Source organism: Lontra canadensis, unplaced genomic scaffold (assembly GCF_010015895.1).
Source record: "Lontra canadensis isolate GAN:19392208 unplaced genomic scaffold, GSC_riverotter_1.0 scaffold57, whole genome shotgun sequence".
Classification (NCBI taxonomy): domain Eukaryota; kingdom Metazoa; phylum Chordata; class Mammalia; order Carnivora; family Mustelidae; genus Lontra; species Lontra canadensis.
In genome coordinates this window covers 10,501,879-10,521,429 of record NW_022631051.1, presented here as the reverse complement: position 1 = coordinate 10,521,429, position 19,551 = coordinate 10,501,879, and the positions used below count along the sequence as shown (strand labels likewise).

The window sequence follows — 19,551 nt, the reverse complement described above, 5'->3', positions numbered from 1 at the left end:
ATGGATCAAAAGACACAGACTGGCAGAACAGATATAAAAACATGATCCAACTATATGTTGTCTACGAAGACTCACTTTAGATCTAAAGACATAAAGAGGTCAAAATGAAAGGATGAAAAAAGATATTCCATGTAAATTGTAATCAAAAGAGAGCAGGGATGGTTAATTTCAGACAAAATAAACTTTGAATCAAAGAAGATTGCAAGCAACAAAGAAATACTTCATGCTAAGTGAAATAATCCAATCATAAAAAACCAAATACTGTATGATTCTACATATATTAGGTAGGTAGACTAGCCAAAATCATAGAGACAGAAAGTAGAATGGTGGTTCTAGGGACTGGGAGAGGAAGGAATGAGCAGTTACTGTTTAATGAGTACAGTGTTTCAGTTTTGCAAAAGGAAAATAGTTCTGACCTTAATGGGTGTACAACAATATGAATGTATTTAATACCATTGAACTATACACTAAAAAATAGTTAAGATAATAAATTTCATTATATTTAGCCACAACTCTTTTTTTTTAAGATTTTATTTATTTGACAGAGAGAGAGAGAGATCACAAGCAGGCAGAGAGGCAGGCAGAGAGAGAGGGGAAAGCAGGCGCCCCGCTGAGCAGAGAGCCCAATGCAGGGCTTGATCCCAAGACCCTGAGATCATGACCTGAGCCCAAGGCAGAGGCTTTAACCCACTGAGCCACCTGGGCGCCCCATCAACAACACACTTCTAAATAACCCACGGGTCAAAGAATAAATTACAAAGAAAATTAGAAAATATGTTGAAATGAATGAAATAAAAAGCACAACATATAAATTTTGGGTTGCAGCTAAGGCAGTATGTAAAGAAAAATACATAATCTTAAACGTCAAGATCAGAAAAGAGTATCTCAAATCTATAAAGTAAGTTTCCACCTTAATAAACTACAAAAAGAACAAACTAAACCCAAAGCAACAAAAAATAAAAATTAAGAGTAGAACAAAAATCAAGGAAAGGAAACAGAAAAATAATAAAAGAAAATCAATAAAACAAAAAGTTGGCTTTTCACAACAATCAAGAAAATGGGATGCCTGGGAGGCTAGGTTAAGTGTCTGCCTTTAGGTCAGGTCATGATCCCAGCACCCTGGGATTGAGTCCTGCCCTGGTCTCCTTACTCAGTGGGGAGCCTGCTTCTCCCTCTGCCTACTGCTTCCCCTGCTTGTGCTCTCTCTGACAAATAAATAAAATCTTTAAAAAAATAAATAAAAGGGCGCCTGGGTGGCTCAGTGGGTTAAAGTCTCCGCCTTCAGCTCAGGTCACGATCTCAGGGTCCTGGGATCAAGCCCCGCATTGGGCTCTCTGCTCAGTGGGGAACCTGCTTCCCCCTCTCTCTCTGCCTGCTGCTCAGCCTACTTGTGATCTCTCTGTCAAATAAATAAATAAAATCTTAAAAAAAAAAAAAAAAGAAAAAGAAAACTGACAAGCCTTAGACTGATCAAGAAAACAGATAAGACCCAAATTACCAAAATCAGAAATAAAGAGAGGACCTCTGGGTGCCTGGGTGGCTCAGTGGGTTAAGCTTCTGCCTTCAGCTCAGGTCACGGTCTCAAGGTCCTGATCGGGCTCTCTGCTCAACAGGGAGCCTGCTTCCCCGTCTCTCTCTGCCTGCCTCTCTGCCTACTTGTGATTTCTCTGTCAAATAAATAAATAACTCTAAAATTTAAAAAAATACATTAAAAAAAAAGATAGGTTGGGGTGCCTGGGTGGCTCAGTGGGTTAAAGCCTCTGCCTTTGGCTCAGGTCATGATCCCAGGGTCCTGGGATCGAGCCCCGCATCGGGCTCTCTGCTCAGCAGGGAGCTTGCTTCCTCCTCTCTCTCTGCCTGCTTCTCTGCCTACTTGTGATCTCTGTCTGTCAAATAAATAAATAAAAAATAAAAGATAGGACCTCATAGATGATCTTGAAGAAATTAAGAGGATTATGAGTGGATGGTATAAACAATTTTATGTCAACACATTAGAGGACTTAGAGGAGCCAGATATATATTCCTAGAAAGATCAATTACCAAAACTGACACAAGAAAGAAAATCTGAACAGATTTACAGCAAGTAAAAGAATTCTTAGTTTAAAACCATCTAAAAGAAAAACCCAACCTCAGAAGGCTTTCACTACTGAATTCTATCAAATACTCAAAGATGATAGAAGAAACAAGTCTTTCACAAACTCAGAAAGCAGAAAAGTGACCCCTTCCTACCTCATCCTGTAAGGCCAATACTAACCTAATTCCAAAGTCAGAAACATTACAAGAAAAGAAACCATAGACTAATCATCACAAAAATGCACAGAAAAGCCCTTAAAATATGAATAAACAAAATCCAGCTACAAACAAAAACAATCATGGGGCACACCTGGGTAGCTCAGTCGGTTAAGCTTATGACTCTGGGTTTTGGCTCAGGTCATGATCTCAAGGTTGTGAAATCCAGCTGAGCCCTGTGTAGGGCTCTGAGCTCAGTGCAGAGTCCGCAGGAGATTCTCTCCTTCTTCCTCTCCCCCACTGCTTGCCCCTCTCCTTGTGCACTCTCTAAAGATAAATAAATAGGGAAGCCTGGGTGGCTCAGTGGGTTAAGCCTCTGCTTTCGGCTTAGGTCAATCTCAGGGTCCTGGAATCGAGCCATTGGGCACTCTGCTCAGCAGAAAGCCTGCTTCTCCCTCTCTCTCTGCCTGCCTCTCTGCCTACTTGTGATCTCTCTCTCTCTGTCAAATGAATTAAAAAAATCTTTTAAAATAAATAAATAAATAAAATCTTAAAAAAAAAAAAGCTATTTTGAAAAATACAAAGTTGAATTACCAATACTATCTGGTTTCAAACTTACCATAAAGCCATGGTCATCAAGTAATTGGCACAAGATTGGGCATATGGATCAATGAAATAGAAATGAGAGCCCAGAAATAGATCTTTCTATTCATGGTCAATTGACTTCTACCAAAGGTGCCTAGATAATTCATTTGGGAAGAACAGTGTTTTCAACAAATGGTTCTGGGTGGGACAACTGAATGCCCTTATTCCACCAAAAAAGAAGGGAGGAGGAGGGGAAAACGGAGGAGGCGGCGGCAGAGGTGACAAGGAAGAAGAAGTCAAAGAGGAAGGAGAAGAGGAAGAAGAGGAAGAAGCAGCAGTAGCAGCAGCAGCTTACCACACACCATACACAAAAATGAACTCAAAACAGACTATGGACCTAATGCAAGAATTAAAACTAAAAAACCGGGGGCACCTGGGTGGCTCAGTGGGTTAAGCCGCTGCCTTCGGCTTGGGTCATGATCTCAGGGTCCTGGGATCGAGCCCCACATCGGGCTCTCTGCTCAGCAGGGAGCCTGCTTCTTCCTCTCTCTCTGCCTGCCTCTCTGCCTGCTTGTAATCTCTCTCTGTCAAATAAATAAATAAAATTTAAAAAAACATTAGAAGAAAAAATAGAAAATCATGATCTTGGGTTAGGCTAAACACTCACAGGTAGAACTCCAAAATCACGATCCATTAAAGAAAAAAAACTGGTAAACTGCAGTTTATCAAATTTAAACTTTTTTCTTTAAAAGATACACTAGGAAAATGAAAAAATAAGCTACAAATTGGGAGAAAATATGTAGATCACATAGTTGGTAAGTGATTTATACCCAGAATATATAAAGAACCCTCAACATTCAATAAGACAAATAAGCCAGCTAAGAAATGGACAAAAGATTTAAACAGACATTTCTCTAACAAGATACATGAGTGGTTAAAAAAGTAAAGTAAAAAAGATATACAAATGGAACTGCTATAGTAAAAAAAGATAATATTAGTATCAAGTTTGCATATATGTTACAAAAACTAGAATGCTCATACCTTGTTGGCAAGAATGTAAAATAGTAGTCATTCTGGAAAACAGTTTGGTGGTATCTTAAAAAAGCTAAAAAAAATTATCATATGATCCAACAATTCCACTCCTAGGCATTTACCCAAGAAAAATGGAAATCTACAGCCACACAAAGACTTGAAGGCAAGTGTGCACAACAGCAATATCCTTAATGGCCAAAAACTGGTACCAATCCAAATGTCCATTAAACTGGTAAACAGAGAAACAAAATGTGATATATCCATGGAATAGTGGAGTACTGGAATCTTACTCACCCATAAAAAAGAACTAACTACTGATTTAAGCTACAGTGTGGATGAACCTCAAACATACTATGCTAACTGAAGGAAGCCAGGTATAAAAGACTGTATGTTGTATGATTTATTTGAAATGTCCAGAAATGGCAAATCTATAAAGCCAGAAAACAGATCAGTAGCTGCCTAGGGCTGAGGGAGGAAGTGGAAAATGACTGCAAATAGGAATAAAGGAACTTTTGGGGGTAGTAGAAATGTTCTAAAACCAGAGCAGGGTGGTGGTTCCATAGCTCAATAAATTTACTAAAAACACTGAACTCTATGCTTAGAGTAAGTGAATTTTATGGCATTTAAATTATACCTGAATAAAATGGTTAAGAAAGAAAAAAGACTAGACTAGAAGTTCAACTGTAGGATGGGGGTACCTTTTAGTTTCAAATAGCCTGGGATCACAGAGAAAATTTCCTCTAGTTCGAAAACTTGTCAAGTTCTCCTTAGACTGGTTATAAAGAACTTGTTTTACATGATGTGCCAAATATTTAGCATCACAAAGAATAAAACAAAACAAGAAAACCCTACCAATCTCCTTTGGGAATCAATCGGCTGTCAGATTCCAGTTGCCAGGGTAAAGAATGTGCTACCACAAGGGGGCTCCATCTCACCACCTCTCCCCTCCCTATCTGGGCCAAGAGCTAAGTGCTAGGCTGGCACTATTATTATAAGCCTTTACGCAACCAACCGCTAAAAATTAAGAGAAAAAGGTAGAGTTTGCAAAAGAAACACATATGACTACTCAAAGTGCTACGATTCATAATAAAAGTAAAAAATATACTTGGACCAGCAATGCAAGTAGTCAGTCAAGTTTTTCTATTTAGGGATATATAGGATCTTTGTCACTATCTGTTTTTACAACTCTTTAAAAATATAAAACCTGGGGCGCCTGGCTGGCTCAGTCATTAAGCATCTGCTTTTGGCTTGGGTCATGATCCCGAGGTCCTGGGACCAAGCCCCGCATCAGGCTCTCAGCAGAGTCTCCTTCTCCCTCTCCCACACCCCCTGCTTGTGTTCCCTCTCTCACTGTCTCTCTCTCTCTAGCAAATAAATATATAAAATCTTCTAAAAATAAATAAATAAAAATATAAAAACCATTCTTATTTGGGACTGTACAAAACCGAACAGTTTACTGATCCCTCACTTAATATTAATATTAATATTAATACTAGTATTAATGTTCCATTAGGATGATGAGCAACTACTGACGAATTCTAACCCCTCACCCCCTACTGCTTCCCGATCTTTAGTCAAGGGTAAAATTGTATCTCTGGTTTTAAAATGTTCACCACAAAAGCACCAGTAGAGACAGTATGAAGAGAGACTGGGGTGAGTGAATCTGCTCTAAGTTTCTCCAGAAGGATGCGCAGTGATAGGGGCTGAGCATCTCTGGAGCTCTCAGCCAAATAAAAGGACAAACTGTGAAGGCAGACCTTTTTAAAAAGAGGTCCTTCTCATCACGAGCCCCTTTCCAATCACAAGACATCACCAGTCAAAATGAGGTCTGTGAGATTCAAGACCAGTACCCTTGACTTCACTTTCATGCTTTCACACTGGGACCTATGCAGCAGCTAAGTCATATGAAACAATAAAAGTATAATTAAATTATCTCTGTAATTCAGCCACTGTACAAATACCTTAAAAAAAAAGAACAGTTTTCCTCATTTTGGTCTAGGGTCTTTGAAACACAGTGCTACCCTTGCTCATAATTTATACTATAACGGTCCAAGATCATCCTAATGGCCACAAGATTGCAGTAAAAATAGGATACTTAAAATTTTATCAATTTGGTTCCACAGCTCACACTTCCTCATGCAAAAGAAAACAGCACTCAATTACTATAGCTGAAAAAAATTCATATGAACACCGAGAATGGGGAAAAAAAAAAAAAAAAGAGCAGCCCCTGGTCCTCACATCCAGGCCATGTTGCTCTCCTAGTGGACATAAACCATCTCAGAGAACACCAACTTCAGACAAGTCCCTCTAAGACCATGATAAAGTGAGACAAACAATTTTACTAACTACAGACAAAAACAAGGTAAATGTCGCTTCAGAATTTTACTAAGTACAGACAAAAACAAGGTAAATGCGCAACACACAAAATACCAAACAGCCCCTCTCATGGCTGCTACTTCTTTAACCAATGCCAACTTTATCTTCACTCTATGCTCTTCCTTATAGCTAAGATTCATTGAGATAACCTAATTATAAAATTAGTCCCACTTTCTAACAGTACCCAATCTACAGCAAACTCGTGTTTCCTTAGACCATCCCCAAATCACCCAATGAAATCCCAAATCCTACAAAAGTTTCTTTCTAACACCTTCTAATAATAGTGTGATACGTCCAAGCTCCCCATGGTGTGGTTTCGCCCTTTCTGAAACAAGTAATAAACCCAACTTGTTCAACTTCAAATGTGTTGCCAGTGGCCTTTGGTGGGGGGGACCGACAGTATTAAATCGTGAGTTCTCTCCATTCCCCTACCACACTTCAAAAACCGCCTCCAGGAGATGCACGGTGCACACCAGTAAAGAGAACTGTATCAGAGGACCAGGAAGACTAAAATGCTGGCCATCTCTGAGACCCACAGAGAATATACCAAACACCAAACGACATGATAAATAAGGTCTCTCAAAAATATTGCAAAATAGAAAATACAGAAAAGCCAAAAGAATCATGAAGAATCCATAAAGGTTAGCAATTTTTTCAACTAAAATTAGTTTATACCATTTACACTACATGTTCAAAAAATATTTTTTAAAATATTTATTTATTTGACAGAGACAGAGAGAGATCACAAGTAGGCAGAGAGGCAGGCAGATGGGGAGGGGGAAGCAGGCTCCCTGCTGAGCAGAGAGCCGGATGTGGGGCTCGATCCCAGGACCCTGAGATCATGACCCAAGCCAAAGGCAGAGGCTTAACCCACTAAGTCACCCAGGCGCCCCCAAAAAAATCTGACAAGAAATAGAGTTGATAGAAGAAAAGATCATTTAAAATTTTTTTAAAAATCAGCTTTCTTTTAAATAGAAAGGTCATAACTTCCAGATGTCCATTTACCTACTGAAAGGACAAAGTAGACCCTATTTCTGTAACTAAATAGGAGCACAGGCAAAGCTAATATTTGGCATTTACTAATTTTAGCTCCAGAAAGAACTTTCACTTTTCAAGGTAAGTGATAATACACCTTGCATAAAATATTAACAAGTCCAGTATATACATAATCCTTTCAATTTCCCAAATCATGGCAATATGAAGATTCTATATTCTCAAATAACTACAAGATTTCAAGTACCCAATATCCCCTGAGTTCAAGGAAGCAAAATTCTATTAAACAACAGCTATACTGTTATCGATGTGTTTCACAAGAGAAGTAGTACCTTGGCTCATACTCTAGGATGTCTGGAGCACCAGTGTAAAGCAGCCCATCATGAGGTCCAGGGCACCACACAGTCCTCCTGGTGAACATGCGCAGTGTGGTGTTGGCCCTTCCAGATGTAGCAGTCATAAGGATGAGGCCCTGGGCATTCGCTCCCTCCTGTATTTGGCTATATGCATGACGTCACAAAAAACTCAGGAGCTCAGGAACCTCTCATTAAATAAGGTAAGTAAAACACAGCTTTGGCTAAAACTTTTGGAATTAAGTTTAATATTATTGATGACATTTTCCTGTGAGTTTATTGACAGATGTCTGCTATTTAAGGTAACAAAGCAGGTAAAGTGAGGTAAAATTCCTTTCTGAAAATCCCATCAGGCTTACCTTTCAGAGCTATCACCTTAGAGGCTGGATTCATGATGGCGCTTTCAGCAGAGATGGGCCGCCTGATCGGCGCCATTGGATCGTTCATGTCAATAATCACTACCTGAGTCTGTTCACCAACCTTCTCTCGGACACATATAAACTTATCAGATTCCATGGTCAGTGTACTGAATCCAATGTTGGCTGGATTAATTCCCAGGTTTTGGAGCTAAAGAGAAAAGAAACATCTGATTTAAAAGTAAGTCTTTCCTCTCTGAAACAGATGAAATCTAGCCCATTATTTAGGGAAGTTTAACAGGAGGAAGAGGAAAAGTTAAATAAGAATTTAGAAAAAACTTAACATCAAGTGATTATTCAAGGCAAACACTGACTTGTTTTTCTATACCTTTAGTAAGTACGGGCAATGCATCAACAGCAGGCCATGAATCAACTCTCAAGGAGCCTACAATCCCACAGGCTGATGAGAACACACAAGACTAAGAATAAAACCAGGAAGAGGGAAGGATGCCATCAGTGCCAGAGACAGGAAGATATCAGCTGGGAGGAGGTAGAAAAGCCCACAAAGAATACCTCACAAATAAGGAGAGCCTCAGCAGGAAGAGGGTCTTGGAGAGGTGAAGGCAGGTAAAGAGAGCAGAAAGGAAGAAAACACAAAAACTGGTTTCTCCAAAAGCAAGCAATAAAAAAAGAACTAGGCAAGAGTTTTTCCTTAAAGCAACCCCACAAACCATAAAGTCTGATTTCTCAGTCAGTTTAAATATTTCTTGGTGAGTCTAAGGTTAATAAAAAGTCAAAAGGTCTAGTACATTTTGGAGGTAGACAGATTGCTTGAACTTATGTGAAACTTAAATCAGGCACCTTTCTCCAAAGACCACTTTATAGATAGTGCCTGGTTTAAATAAAAACCTATTAATGAGGTAAGCTTCAATGAAAAACCCTGGGAAAACACACACTCAGGAAATTTCTATCACACCTATGAAGAACCATACTTATTTCTATAAAATTCTCTTGCCCCCATCTACCTACAAGCATCTTTGTTTCTAAACATTGTTCTGCTCAACTCAAACCCTACTGCTCCTGACTTAACCCTTTACTAACTGTTACCCTGTGTGAATTTGTATAAAAGTTTATGCTCGCAACAAAGATTACGGACAACTTGTTAAAAATAACTACCAGCCTTAGGAAGAAGCACAAATGAGGCTGTTCATACTGCTAGTATAATTTTTTATCCTATCATTTTTTTCCCCATGAACTCCTCAAAAGCAGGGACTATATCTTACTTGTTTCTTGTGATACAGAGGCTAGCACATACTGAGTATTCCAGCTGCTGAGCAGAACAGGTTGGAGGACAACAGGTCACCTCATCTGACCTTTCTGCTAACTCAGGAGGCAAGTTATGCCACACACAATTTACACTAATGCAACACACGGTTTTTAGATTAAGACATCTTCCCAGAATCACAATGCTGATTAATGATGGGGACAGTTGTGAATAAAGCTTGCGCTCTGAACCACAATACTGAGTTGTTTGAAATTCACGTTTTATTTTCACACATCTGAAGTAGCAGCTTAATGCAGTAAATGTAGTGAATGAAAGTTGAGACTTTTTCATAGCAAGTAATTTTCACACATTCATTCCATAAATAAGTACTGAAAACATACTACCTACTAGCCACTAACTAGACTCCGAAAACAGTAAGATACATATGATATAGTCACACTATTTAGAGCCCACAGACTGTGGAGACTAACCATTACTATTAGGTTAAACTATATGAAGTTGCTGATAAGAGGGCAATGAAAAGTTCCATTGGGCGCAGAGGTGGGGAGGGGGGAGGAGGGGGAAGTAAACAGGGTGAAGTAAGTTCCCAAGAGACCTACACGGTCTCCTTTATTTTTTATTATGAATTATTGTAAACATTATACTATATAAGCATATAGTAAATTTAGATAGCACCCTAACATTCAAGCACCCAACACCCAACACTGTCAAATCTTTACATATCAGAGTCATACACTTAAGTGGGCCCAGATTTTCTGAATTTTCACTTTATTCTTAGTTTGGGGATCATTTTGAATTAAAATGGCAACATTCTGATTTCAACTCCAAATATCAAGAAATACCTATACCCAATCTCCTGAGCACCGCACGTTCTTAAATATTAGTGACTGAGTCCAGCCAAACACAGGACAATCCCACCAAAATAACTTTTACATCCAAAATATCAAATACCGGGGCGCCTGGCTGATCAGTCAGTTGAGCCTCCAACTCCTGATTTCACCTCAGGTCATGATCTCAGGTCGTGGGATCAAGCCCTGCGGTGGGCTCCACGCTCAACAAGGGAAGGGTTCTGTTTTGGATTCTGCCTCTCGCTCTCCCCACTGTGCGTGCATGCCTCTCTCTCTCTGTATATATATAAATAAGTCATAAATAAAAAAGTAAAGAAATAAAATATCAAATACCGCTAAGCTTTACTCCATATGCAGAAACAGAATTCCAGAGAAGTGGTGTGCTCAAAGCGATTTTTTTCTCATTAGTTAGAAGCTGTAGCTAAGGATTCCTGATTCCAATAATAATTATTCTGAAAGGTAACCTAGATACACATTTAAAACAGTCCATATACGAGTTAAGCAAAAGTACACAAGACACTATCTAATAATCCTTTTCTGTTCTCAAGACCTGCAATTAAATGAATCCAAATTCAAATCTGACACTGGGGAAAACATAAGAAGAAATTACTCATCCAACAGTCCAGTGGTTTCTATATTTAAAGGGTTTAGGGACAGTAGTCTGAATGCGGAGGGTTGCAGCTGTGTTTATACAGGGCCGTTGGGTGAAAACACCAATTGCCCATATCAAAGAGCCAAAACGTTCCAGTTGCACTGAACAGGTTTTCATGCCTCTTGTATTTGAAGATGCTAGTCCTTTCTCCCTCTGTATATGTCTCCTCAGACTCATTCATCACTGCCTTATCACTGTGCCCAGCACATGGATATTCAATAATTAATTAGTAAAGAAGTTACAAGTTTAAGGCAGTTAAGAAAATAATTTAAAGTAACATGGGGCACCTGGGTGGCTCAGTGGGTTAAAGCCTCTGCCTTCCGCTCAGGTCATGATCCCAGGGTCCGGGGATCGGGGATCGAGCCCCACATCAGGCTCTCTGCTCAGCGGGGAGCCTGCTTCCCCATCTCTCTGCCTACTTGTGATCTCTGTCAAATAAAGTAAAAAAAAATCTTTAAAGTAACTTAAAAATATAGATTTTATATGTTAAACTTATCAGCAAGTTTTTTCCTAGCTTAAAGAGGGAGCTCTGTAAATGAGGACCTATGAAGGTCTTTTCTAGAACTAACCTAAAATTCTAGGACTAGGTTAGTTCAGGGTACTTTAAAAATTACATTTTTATCATGCTTTACAGAACTTCTCTCAAATTACATCAACGTACGTTTTCTGTATTTTAAAACCAATGCATGAGACCCTATATTTATACCTGTTAAATGTCAACTAGTTGGATTCCAGCCTGTTAAGATCTGCTTGGATTCTAATTTTGTCATTGAACTTTGCCAGCCCAGCTCTGCGGCATCCTTCTTTAGCCAGCCGAAAGAGATCGTAATCTCCCCCTGGCATGGAGGCCACCAGCAGGCCTCAGGCAAGAGACGCAAAAGAAGAAAATATAGAACGGACTGAAAGGAAAAGATTTGGGGAAACAGCAAGGGAAAGCAAAGAAATATTTATAGGATGGGGTGACTGGTGTCAACAACTATTGCCCCAGAAGGATGTTAGTAAGCAACACTGTCGAATACATGCAGCAATCTGTATGTAATCTTCAGAGAAAGATCTTCAAACTCTGTTAAGTTACAAAAGCAAAAGGAGGGGAATTTTATAACAGAATTCTTTTAATCATTTTTTTAAAGATATAATGGTTTTCTTAATAGTAGTTTCATCTGGGTAAAGAGACCTAGTGTTTGAACAGAAAGGTTTAATTTTCTTTTCTTTTTTTTTTTTAAGATTTTATATATTTATCAGAGAGAGACAGAGAGCAAGTGCATAAGCAGGTGGAGCAGTAGGCTGAGGGAGAAGCAGATTCCCCACCGAGCAAGGAGCCTGATGTGGGACTCCATCCCAGGACCCTGGGATCATGAACTGAGCTGAAGGCAGACGCTTAACCGACTGAGCGACCTAGGCATCCAGAAAAGTTTAATTTTTCATTTATATGTTCTATCTGGGGTTATTCTTTCCATGTATACATATGATTTCAAAGCTTGTTCCACACACATTTTGCCCTAGCTACAGACTTTGCTCAAGAACCTGGTGGAAAGGGACCTTGACTAAGATCCTCCTAGCACATGGTAACTATTTTAACCCAATAAACTCAGAGACTACTTGTGTAGTTTGGGGATTTTGAACATTTAAATATGTTCTATGGTGATAACTGATTCTTCTAAGGAGGACCTGTCCAAATTCACTTAATATTTGCTTAATTACCATGTCACTGTTGTGGATTCTCTTGCAAAGGCTGACCCTTCCACACACCCTGGGTGACTGGGTGGTTACTTTCTTCACTTCATAAATAAGAAAAGCAGAAGGTAAATGGCTGGCCCACTATCTACTTCCAAAACAAGTCCACCCAGGGTAAAATTTAACAGTTTACACAAGACCTTAAAAACATTTTACATGGGTGCACAACAATTTCAGGGCAGAAGGAGCCTAGTGTTGTTTGTCTTAGTATACCAAAAACCATTTCACAACATACAATGGCAATGTAATGGTAACATAAACCAAACATGTACTAGGCTGTGAGTACAGCATCTTTTTTTTTTTTTTAAGATTTTATTTATTTATTTGACAGAGATCATGAGTAGGCAGAGAGGCTGGCAGAGTGGGGGGGCAGGCTGAGCAGAGCGCCCGATTCGGGGCTTGATCCCAGGACCCCAGGATCATGACCTGAGCCGAAGAACCCACTGAGCCACCCAGGTGCCCTGAGTATAGCATCTCTTTTCAGAGTGATTCCCTGGGGCCTCTCCAGCAGACACAGGTGCCCATGACGGTTTTCTTTTTTTTTAAGATTTTATTCATTCATTTGACAAAGAGAGACACAGCAAGAGAGGGAACACAAGCAGGGGGAGTGGAAGAGGGAGAAGCAGGCTCCCCACGGAGCAGGGAGCCAGATGCAGGGCTCAATCCCAGGACTCTGGGATCATGACCTGAGCCAAAGGCAGATGCTTAAGGACTGAGCCACTCAGGCACACCCACATGACTGTTTTCAATTCAAGCTCAATCTACTCCTTAGAGTCCTGCCTTACCTACTCATGTGTAAAAGGCTTTCTTTAATTATGAATAATGACTAGAAGATTGATTCAATCCAACTGCATGTGAAACTAATCTAGAAAGAAAGGCCAAAGTCCTCATCTCTCAGAGATTCTAATTTAATGTTTAAGGTGGCGCCTAGAAAGGTGTTTCCCAGCCTAGGTTGGGAAGCACTGATTAAGACTACTGACCCCCTCACTCCTATAATTTACACAGATCCTCTTGGCAGACTCTGTATCTGTTAAAAACATCACCTCAGAGATATGCTATCTATCAAAACCTTGAGGGAATGCATTTGTATGTTCTCTGTGTACTGAGCTGTGTCACATTTCAAAACTCTTACAAACTATTCCTCTTCTGAATCAAGGTGTCACTGGTTCTTAGCCCTTTAGCTTTTTTCCATTCTCAGCTTAAAAAGCAACAACCTTCAAACTTATATATCTTAATATAAAAAAGTTCAAACAGTACACAGAAGAAAAATATTTCTGCAGAACTAGTCCTCCATTCAACAGGAGGGTGGCAGGATAAGTAAAACTAAATAAATTGCTACAATCTCAAGCTAAAGTGGAAGAATGCTTTATTATAATGCATTAGATATAGGAGTACAGCTTCTGCTTTGGGTACATTCCTGAAAAGTTGACTGTAGAATAAAAGTTCCTATACACTAATTTGTTTTTGTTTTTTTTTAAAGATTTATTTATCTCGGGGAGTGGCAGAGGAAGGGGGAGGAGGAGGATCCCAAGCAGAACCTCCTGCTGTGCACGAATTCCACCCCCCCCGCCCCCGCCAACCATGGGGCTCAATCCCATGACCCCACCCAAAATCAAGAGTTGGAGGCCCAACCAACTGAGCCACCCAGGCGCCAATCCCCATATGCTGATTTCTATTTTCCCAGTGACCATTATAAAACGATTGTTTTAACCGCTGGGGAAAATCTGGCCCAAGATTTTTCATATGAAACCAACCAAAATTAAAAACAGAAAAAAGATAACTAGATTCACAAAATATAAAGTGATATGGTAGACAAAGCAGGCGGGGGTTGTGTGGCAGAAACAAAATGTGAGATAAGTAGGAGTATTCTTTTTTTTTTTTAAGATTTTATTTATTTATTTGACAGACAGAGATCACAAGTAGGAAGAGAGGCAGGCAGAGAGAGAGGAGAAAGCAGGCTCCCTGCTGAGCAGAGAGCCCGATGCGGGGCTCGATCCCAGGACCCTGGGATCATGACCCGAGCTGAAGGCAGAGGCTTTAACCCACTGAGCCACCCAGGCGCCCCAAGTAGGAGTATTCTTAATAAAGTAGACTTACAGTAAACTGGTCACAGGTGAGCTATATGGAGGGCCTAGAAAAGCCTATAAACTGTTATTAGACAATCTACATTACAACTAGTCAGTCATTGATTATACAAACATTTCAATATGGAACTGGTTTCATTCCTTCAAAGATATCAGGGTCTATTATGTACTAGGCAGTGGTAATACAACTGCAGATAGGAGATCTGAGATTGCAGTCCAGTAGGGGAAGTGACCACCTACACACCGTATGGTTAGGGCCATCATGAGAGAAGCCCTAAAACTATGGGGGCACACAGGAAGGGCTCCTAATTCTGACATGTCAGGGATAGCTTCCTGTCACTTAGGCAGAAGGCTAAGTAGGCCTTGGCTGGGTAATAAGAGTGAGGAGAAGAGAGCGCCTGGGTGGCTCAGTCAGTTAAGCATCTTCCTTCAGCTCAGGTCATGAGCCCAGGGTTCTGGGATCAAGTCCCACATCGGGCTCCCTGCTCTGAGGGAAGTCTGCTTCTCCCTTTGCCCCTACCCACTGCTTCTGTGCACTCTTCCTCTCATTCTTGCTCTCAAATAAATAAAAGTAAATGAAATTAAAAAAAAAAGGGGGGGGGAATGTTCTGTAAAGAGGCAATAAGCCCACAGGTAAGAGTGCTGGGCTCCAGAGAAGGTCCTGAAGGACCAGACGGTGATAAGCAAGAAAGCTGAGCAGGTGCTGGATTAGGCAGGGCTTTATTGGGGAGTCTGGCATTTTCATCGTAGAAGCAAAAGGGAAGCATTCACTGATGAACTTTAAGCCTTTGAGAAAATCTCTTTGCCTGTGTGCTAGAGAAGGGAAGGCAAGACTAGAGGTAGATGACCAGAGACAAAGTTAGTCCAGCCATTTAGGTGAGCAATGTCGTCATAGTCCAGGGTCATGTCCAAGCTAAGAGTAGCAGAATAATGCCCAAAATACATAGGAGAAAGAACCAACAGGTTAGGGAGAAGTCCTGGCTGTCTCCTAGGTTCCTGGCTGGAAACTGGAGAAGATACACATTTGGAAAGAAAGAAGAACCCTATTTTGGAACATGATGTGTTGTTTGAAGAACGTATGGATCATCCAATGGCCTTCTGCAGGGGCCAGCTGTCATAGTGGCAGTAACAACTGACAAGAATTGAGCATTTTGTTATGTACTAGACACTGTCCCACATCTTACATTTATCACATTCATTAACTCAAAACGTCACAATAGCTCTGTGAAGTAAAAACTATACCCTTTATCTCTGTATTATAGATGTAGAGATGGACACACAAAAACGTTACAAAAATTGCCCAAATTCACTTGGCCAGTAAGTGCCTGAGCCCAGAGTCAAACCCTTCCATTTGTACTCAGTCTGTGCTCTTAACCAGGGCCTACTATTGTCTCTCCTACATATATCTATGAGGCTCAGCAAAAATATGCAGCCTGCCTGGGAACGCTGAGCATATGGGAATACATATAAATCACCCAGTAGAGCATACAAAATGAAAAGACAGAAGAGCTCAAGACAGACCCCAGTCTTATTCCCAAGAGGAGCCCACAAAGGAAACTGGGATGTGAGCAGAGAGATAGGAGAAACCCTGGGAAACTGTGGTATGACCAAAAGCAACAGAGAAAGGGTCATGAAGAGGCAGTAATGTACGGTGTCAACTATAGAAGATGTTTTGGAGTTTGAATTCTTTTTCTTTCTTTCCTTTTTTTTTTTTTTTTGGAGAAGGGGCCAGCAAATTACAGACTCTGTATAGCCCAACTAAAAGTGAGTTTTATACTTTTTACAAAATTTAAAAAAGAGGGAGTGGGAGACTATGTTTCAAGAGACAATACATGGCTCTTAAAGGCCTAACCTATATACTAACTGGTCTTTATAAAAAAGTCTGTATGACAACTTGACAACTTGTGACCTTGGCAAGAATAGATGCACAGGAACGGTGGGGGCAAAAACCAGACTGCAGGTTATTAAGGAATATAAGGGAAGTTATGGAGGGATAAGGTAATTCTTTCATGATGTCTAGCTGTAAGATAAGAGCTTCAAGGGGACAGGGAGAGGGAGAAGTTTGTGTAAAGACAGAGAAGATATAAGCATGGTTAAACACAAACATGGAAGAAGACACCAAGAGGGAATGGATGAAAACACAGGAAAGAGAAGGCCTTGTTAAAAGAGGGAAGGAGGTGGGATCCAGAACATACACAAGGGCAGGGGGGACACCACTTTTGAGATAACAGGAAGGCAGAAAAGGGCAACTGCAGACAAGTTTGTAAGGCTGCAGGCATGAAGGTGAGGAATATCCCAGTTTATGGCTTCTGTTTCTCCAATCATCTGTTGCCAACAACGGGGAGTGGCAGGATTAGGGATTTAAGAAACAAGCGGAAATTTTGAAATGTCTGTAGCTAAGGGAGAGTGTACAGACTAGAAAAACGAGTACGGAGAAATCTCAACAGCTGGCTAATGTTGGAGACCACAAACCACATTTACATGGCCTATATGTTAATAAGTCATAAGTATTTTCCAAGTAATAGAATAGTATTTTTTCAAGACATTATGAACTTCCATAGGAATTTAAAATGTCTTACTGCTTCCTTGCCTTCTGAAGAGAACATATTTAGTGGCTAAAGCACAGGCTTTGGAGTTAGTGATCAGAGTTAGAACCCAAGCTGTCACTTACTAGTTGTGTAATTTTACCTTTATTGCTCACTCTCTCTGTGCCTTAGTTATCTATAACTCTGTGCCTCAGCTACGATAAAGACCAAATTAAATGAGATTTATAAAATACATTGTAGGGGCGCCTGGGTGGCTCAGTGGGTTGAAGCCTCTGCCTTCGGCTCAGGTCATGATCCCAGGGTCCTGGGATCGAGCCCCGCATTGGGCTCTCTGCTCAGCAGCAGGGAGCCTGCTTCCCTTCCTCTCTCTCTGCCTGCCTCTCTGCCTACTTGTGATCTCTGTCAAATTAAAAAAAAAATAAAAAATAAAATACATTGTATAATGATTAGCAAGAAAAAGGGCTCAATAAAATGGCTCACATTATTGTATTGTTCTAATTAGCAGCAGCAGTAGTATTTTCCTATTTCACATTACTGTCAAGAGATGGGTGTTCAGGAGACTGCTACCTCCACCAACCACAGCTCTATCACTAAGTGACCACAGAGGAATACTCCAGGGATCGAGTTTCCAATCTGCATAATAAGAGGATCTGACCCGTCACTATACTCCCAGGGCCTCTCCCATCTGGATACAGAGTTAGAAGTGCTCTGTGCTGTGGGGAAAAAAAAGATATTCCAATCCAAAACATTCCTTGCAATCCTGCAGTATAGTCACAATGACCGGAGTCTGATTCCTGCTCTTACTTGCTGAACAACTTATTTAATGTCTCTGTGTCCCGGTTTCATCACCCAGAAAACAGGGAAAATCATATGGATCTTATGGGATTGTGATGGTTTTTTTTTTTTTTTAAAGGAGGCTCCATGCCCAGCGTGGAGACCACCGGGGAGCTCCAACTCAAAACTGTGAGATCCAGACCTGAGCTGAGATCAAGACTCAGAGGCTTAACGGACTTGGGCACCCAAGCGCCCCAGAACTGTGATGATTTAACATAAAGCACAGAGCCAATGGCAACTATATACCTACCCCACCTCCTCACTTGTAAAATGAGAATCGTTATCAACCTTCACAGATGTGACACATGCGTGTGATGTGAGTGAAGCACTCACTGTACATCGTGACAGGACTCAACCCCCAGTCAAACACAAACAGCCAATCTTTATTTCCCTGAAGCACAACTCTATTAGGAGAGTTGGGAGATAGAACAAACTGGGACCTCATTAAAAAGCTAAACTTTGGGGGTGGGTGTTACTGCATTGAAAGGGTCTTATTAAAACACACCATGATCCCTCTCGCTCTTTGGTCAAAGGATTTAACGATCCTTCCTCCCACGAAACCACTCCAGTGACTTCGGTAGCCAACAGACACAAACTGAGATGTAAGAATCGAGAGACGCAAAAGGGAAATGAGGCTCAGATTCAGATTTCAGAGTTGTAAAGCTTGCGAGTGGAATCCAAGCGCACCGCTCGTCAGTCTGGTTCCAGCTCCCAAAAGCACTGAAAGACATTTCGGGACATCTTCAGTTTCCGTCACCCGGCGCTCTTAGCATGCCACCGAGATCTGAGCCGTCCGAGAAGGTTTACCATCGCTACCGGATAACGGGTTTCAGAGACCAGCACACCTGGCGGGGCGGCACGTGCGGGCCACCGCGCCCTCCCACTACACCGGCCGGCGCGTCCAGACACCAGCCCGCCCACCCCGGCCGGCCCGGGTATGTGCGCCCCGCCGCGTCCACTGGACTCGGGGTCCAGGGCCAGGGGCCGGAGGTCTGGCCGGTCGGCCAGTCAGCGGCTCCCGCCCGGTCCCCCGGGAGGCGGGGCGGCGGGGGGCGCGGCTGACAGGACGGAGAGCGCGACCCGCCCTGTAGCCGGCCGGGTCTCGGCGCCGGAGCCCTGATCTCACCTGGAAGTGCTCCTGGAAACGGATGGGGAGGATCTGCGCCATGGTGGGCGCGGGGCCGAGGCGGCAGCGGAGACGGAGGCGGTGGTGGCCGTGGCGGCAGCTCCCCTCACGCGGGCAGACGGGCGGCGGCAGCAGCGGCGGTGGCGGCGGCGGCAGCCGCGCAGGCGCACTGCTCCAGTTCGCGTCCCGCACGCGTTCTCTTCGCCGCACCAACCCTGCGCGGGATCCCTCCGCCCCTCCGCCTGAGGGTCCGCGAAAAGTAGTCCCGCGCGTAGCCGCACTTCCGGCACCCGGGAGCGAGAACCAGTCTGCGCTGCCCTGGGGACGTATCCCGGGCAGGCGTGCGCTGGAAGGTCGCGGGGTCCCGGGCTAAACCCCAGCCTGTGCTCCGGGCAGGTGTGCAAGGGAAGGGGGTGGGGAGGTTCCGGGCCAGATCCCTAGCCAGTGCATAGGGCAGGTGTACGTGGAAAAGTGGAACGCGTCGGGGGCTGCTCCCCGCGGATACTCGGGACCGGTGT

General features: G+C 42.1%; 1 protein-coding gene across 2 annotated transcripts in view; it reads right to left on the bottom strand.

The window, feature by feature from the left end:
- CLTCL1 (clathrin heavy chain like 1) overlaps positions 1-19,184 on the bottom strand; it is a 94,236-nt gene extending 75,052 nt beyond the window's left edge. For both annotated transcript variants that reach the window (XM_032875911.1, XM_032875912.1), the window contains exons 1-2: positions 19,034-19,184; positions 7,928-8,135 (exon numbers count right to left, since the gene is read on the bottom strand). In XM_032875911.1, the coding sequence (XP_032731802.1) occupies positions 7,928-8,135; positions 19,034-19,075 (250 nt within the window). In that variant the 5' untranslated portion in view covers positions 19,076-19,184. The remainder of the gene's footprint in view (positions 1-7,927; positions 8,136-19,033) is intronic.
- Positions 19,185-19,551: the final 367 nt, after the last annotated feature.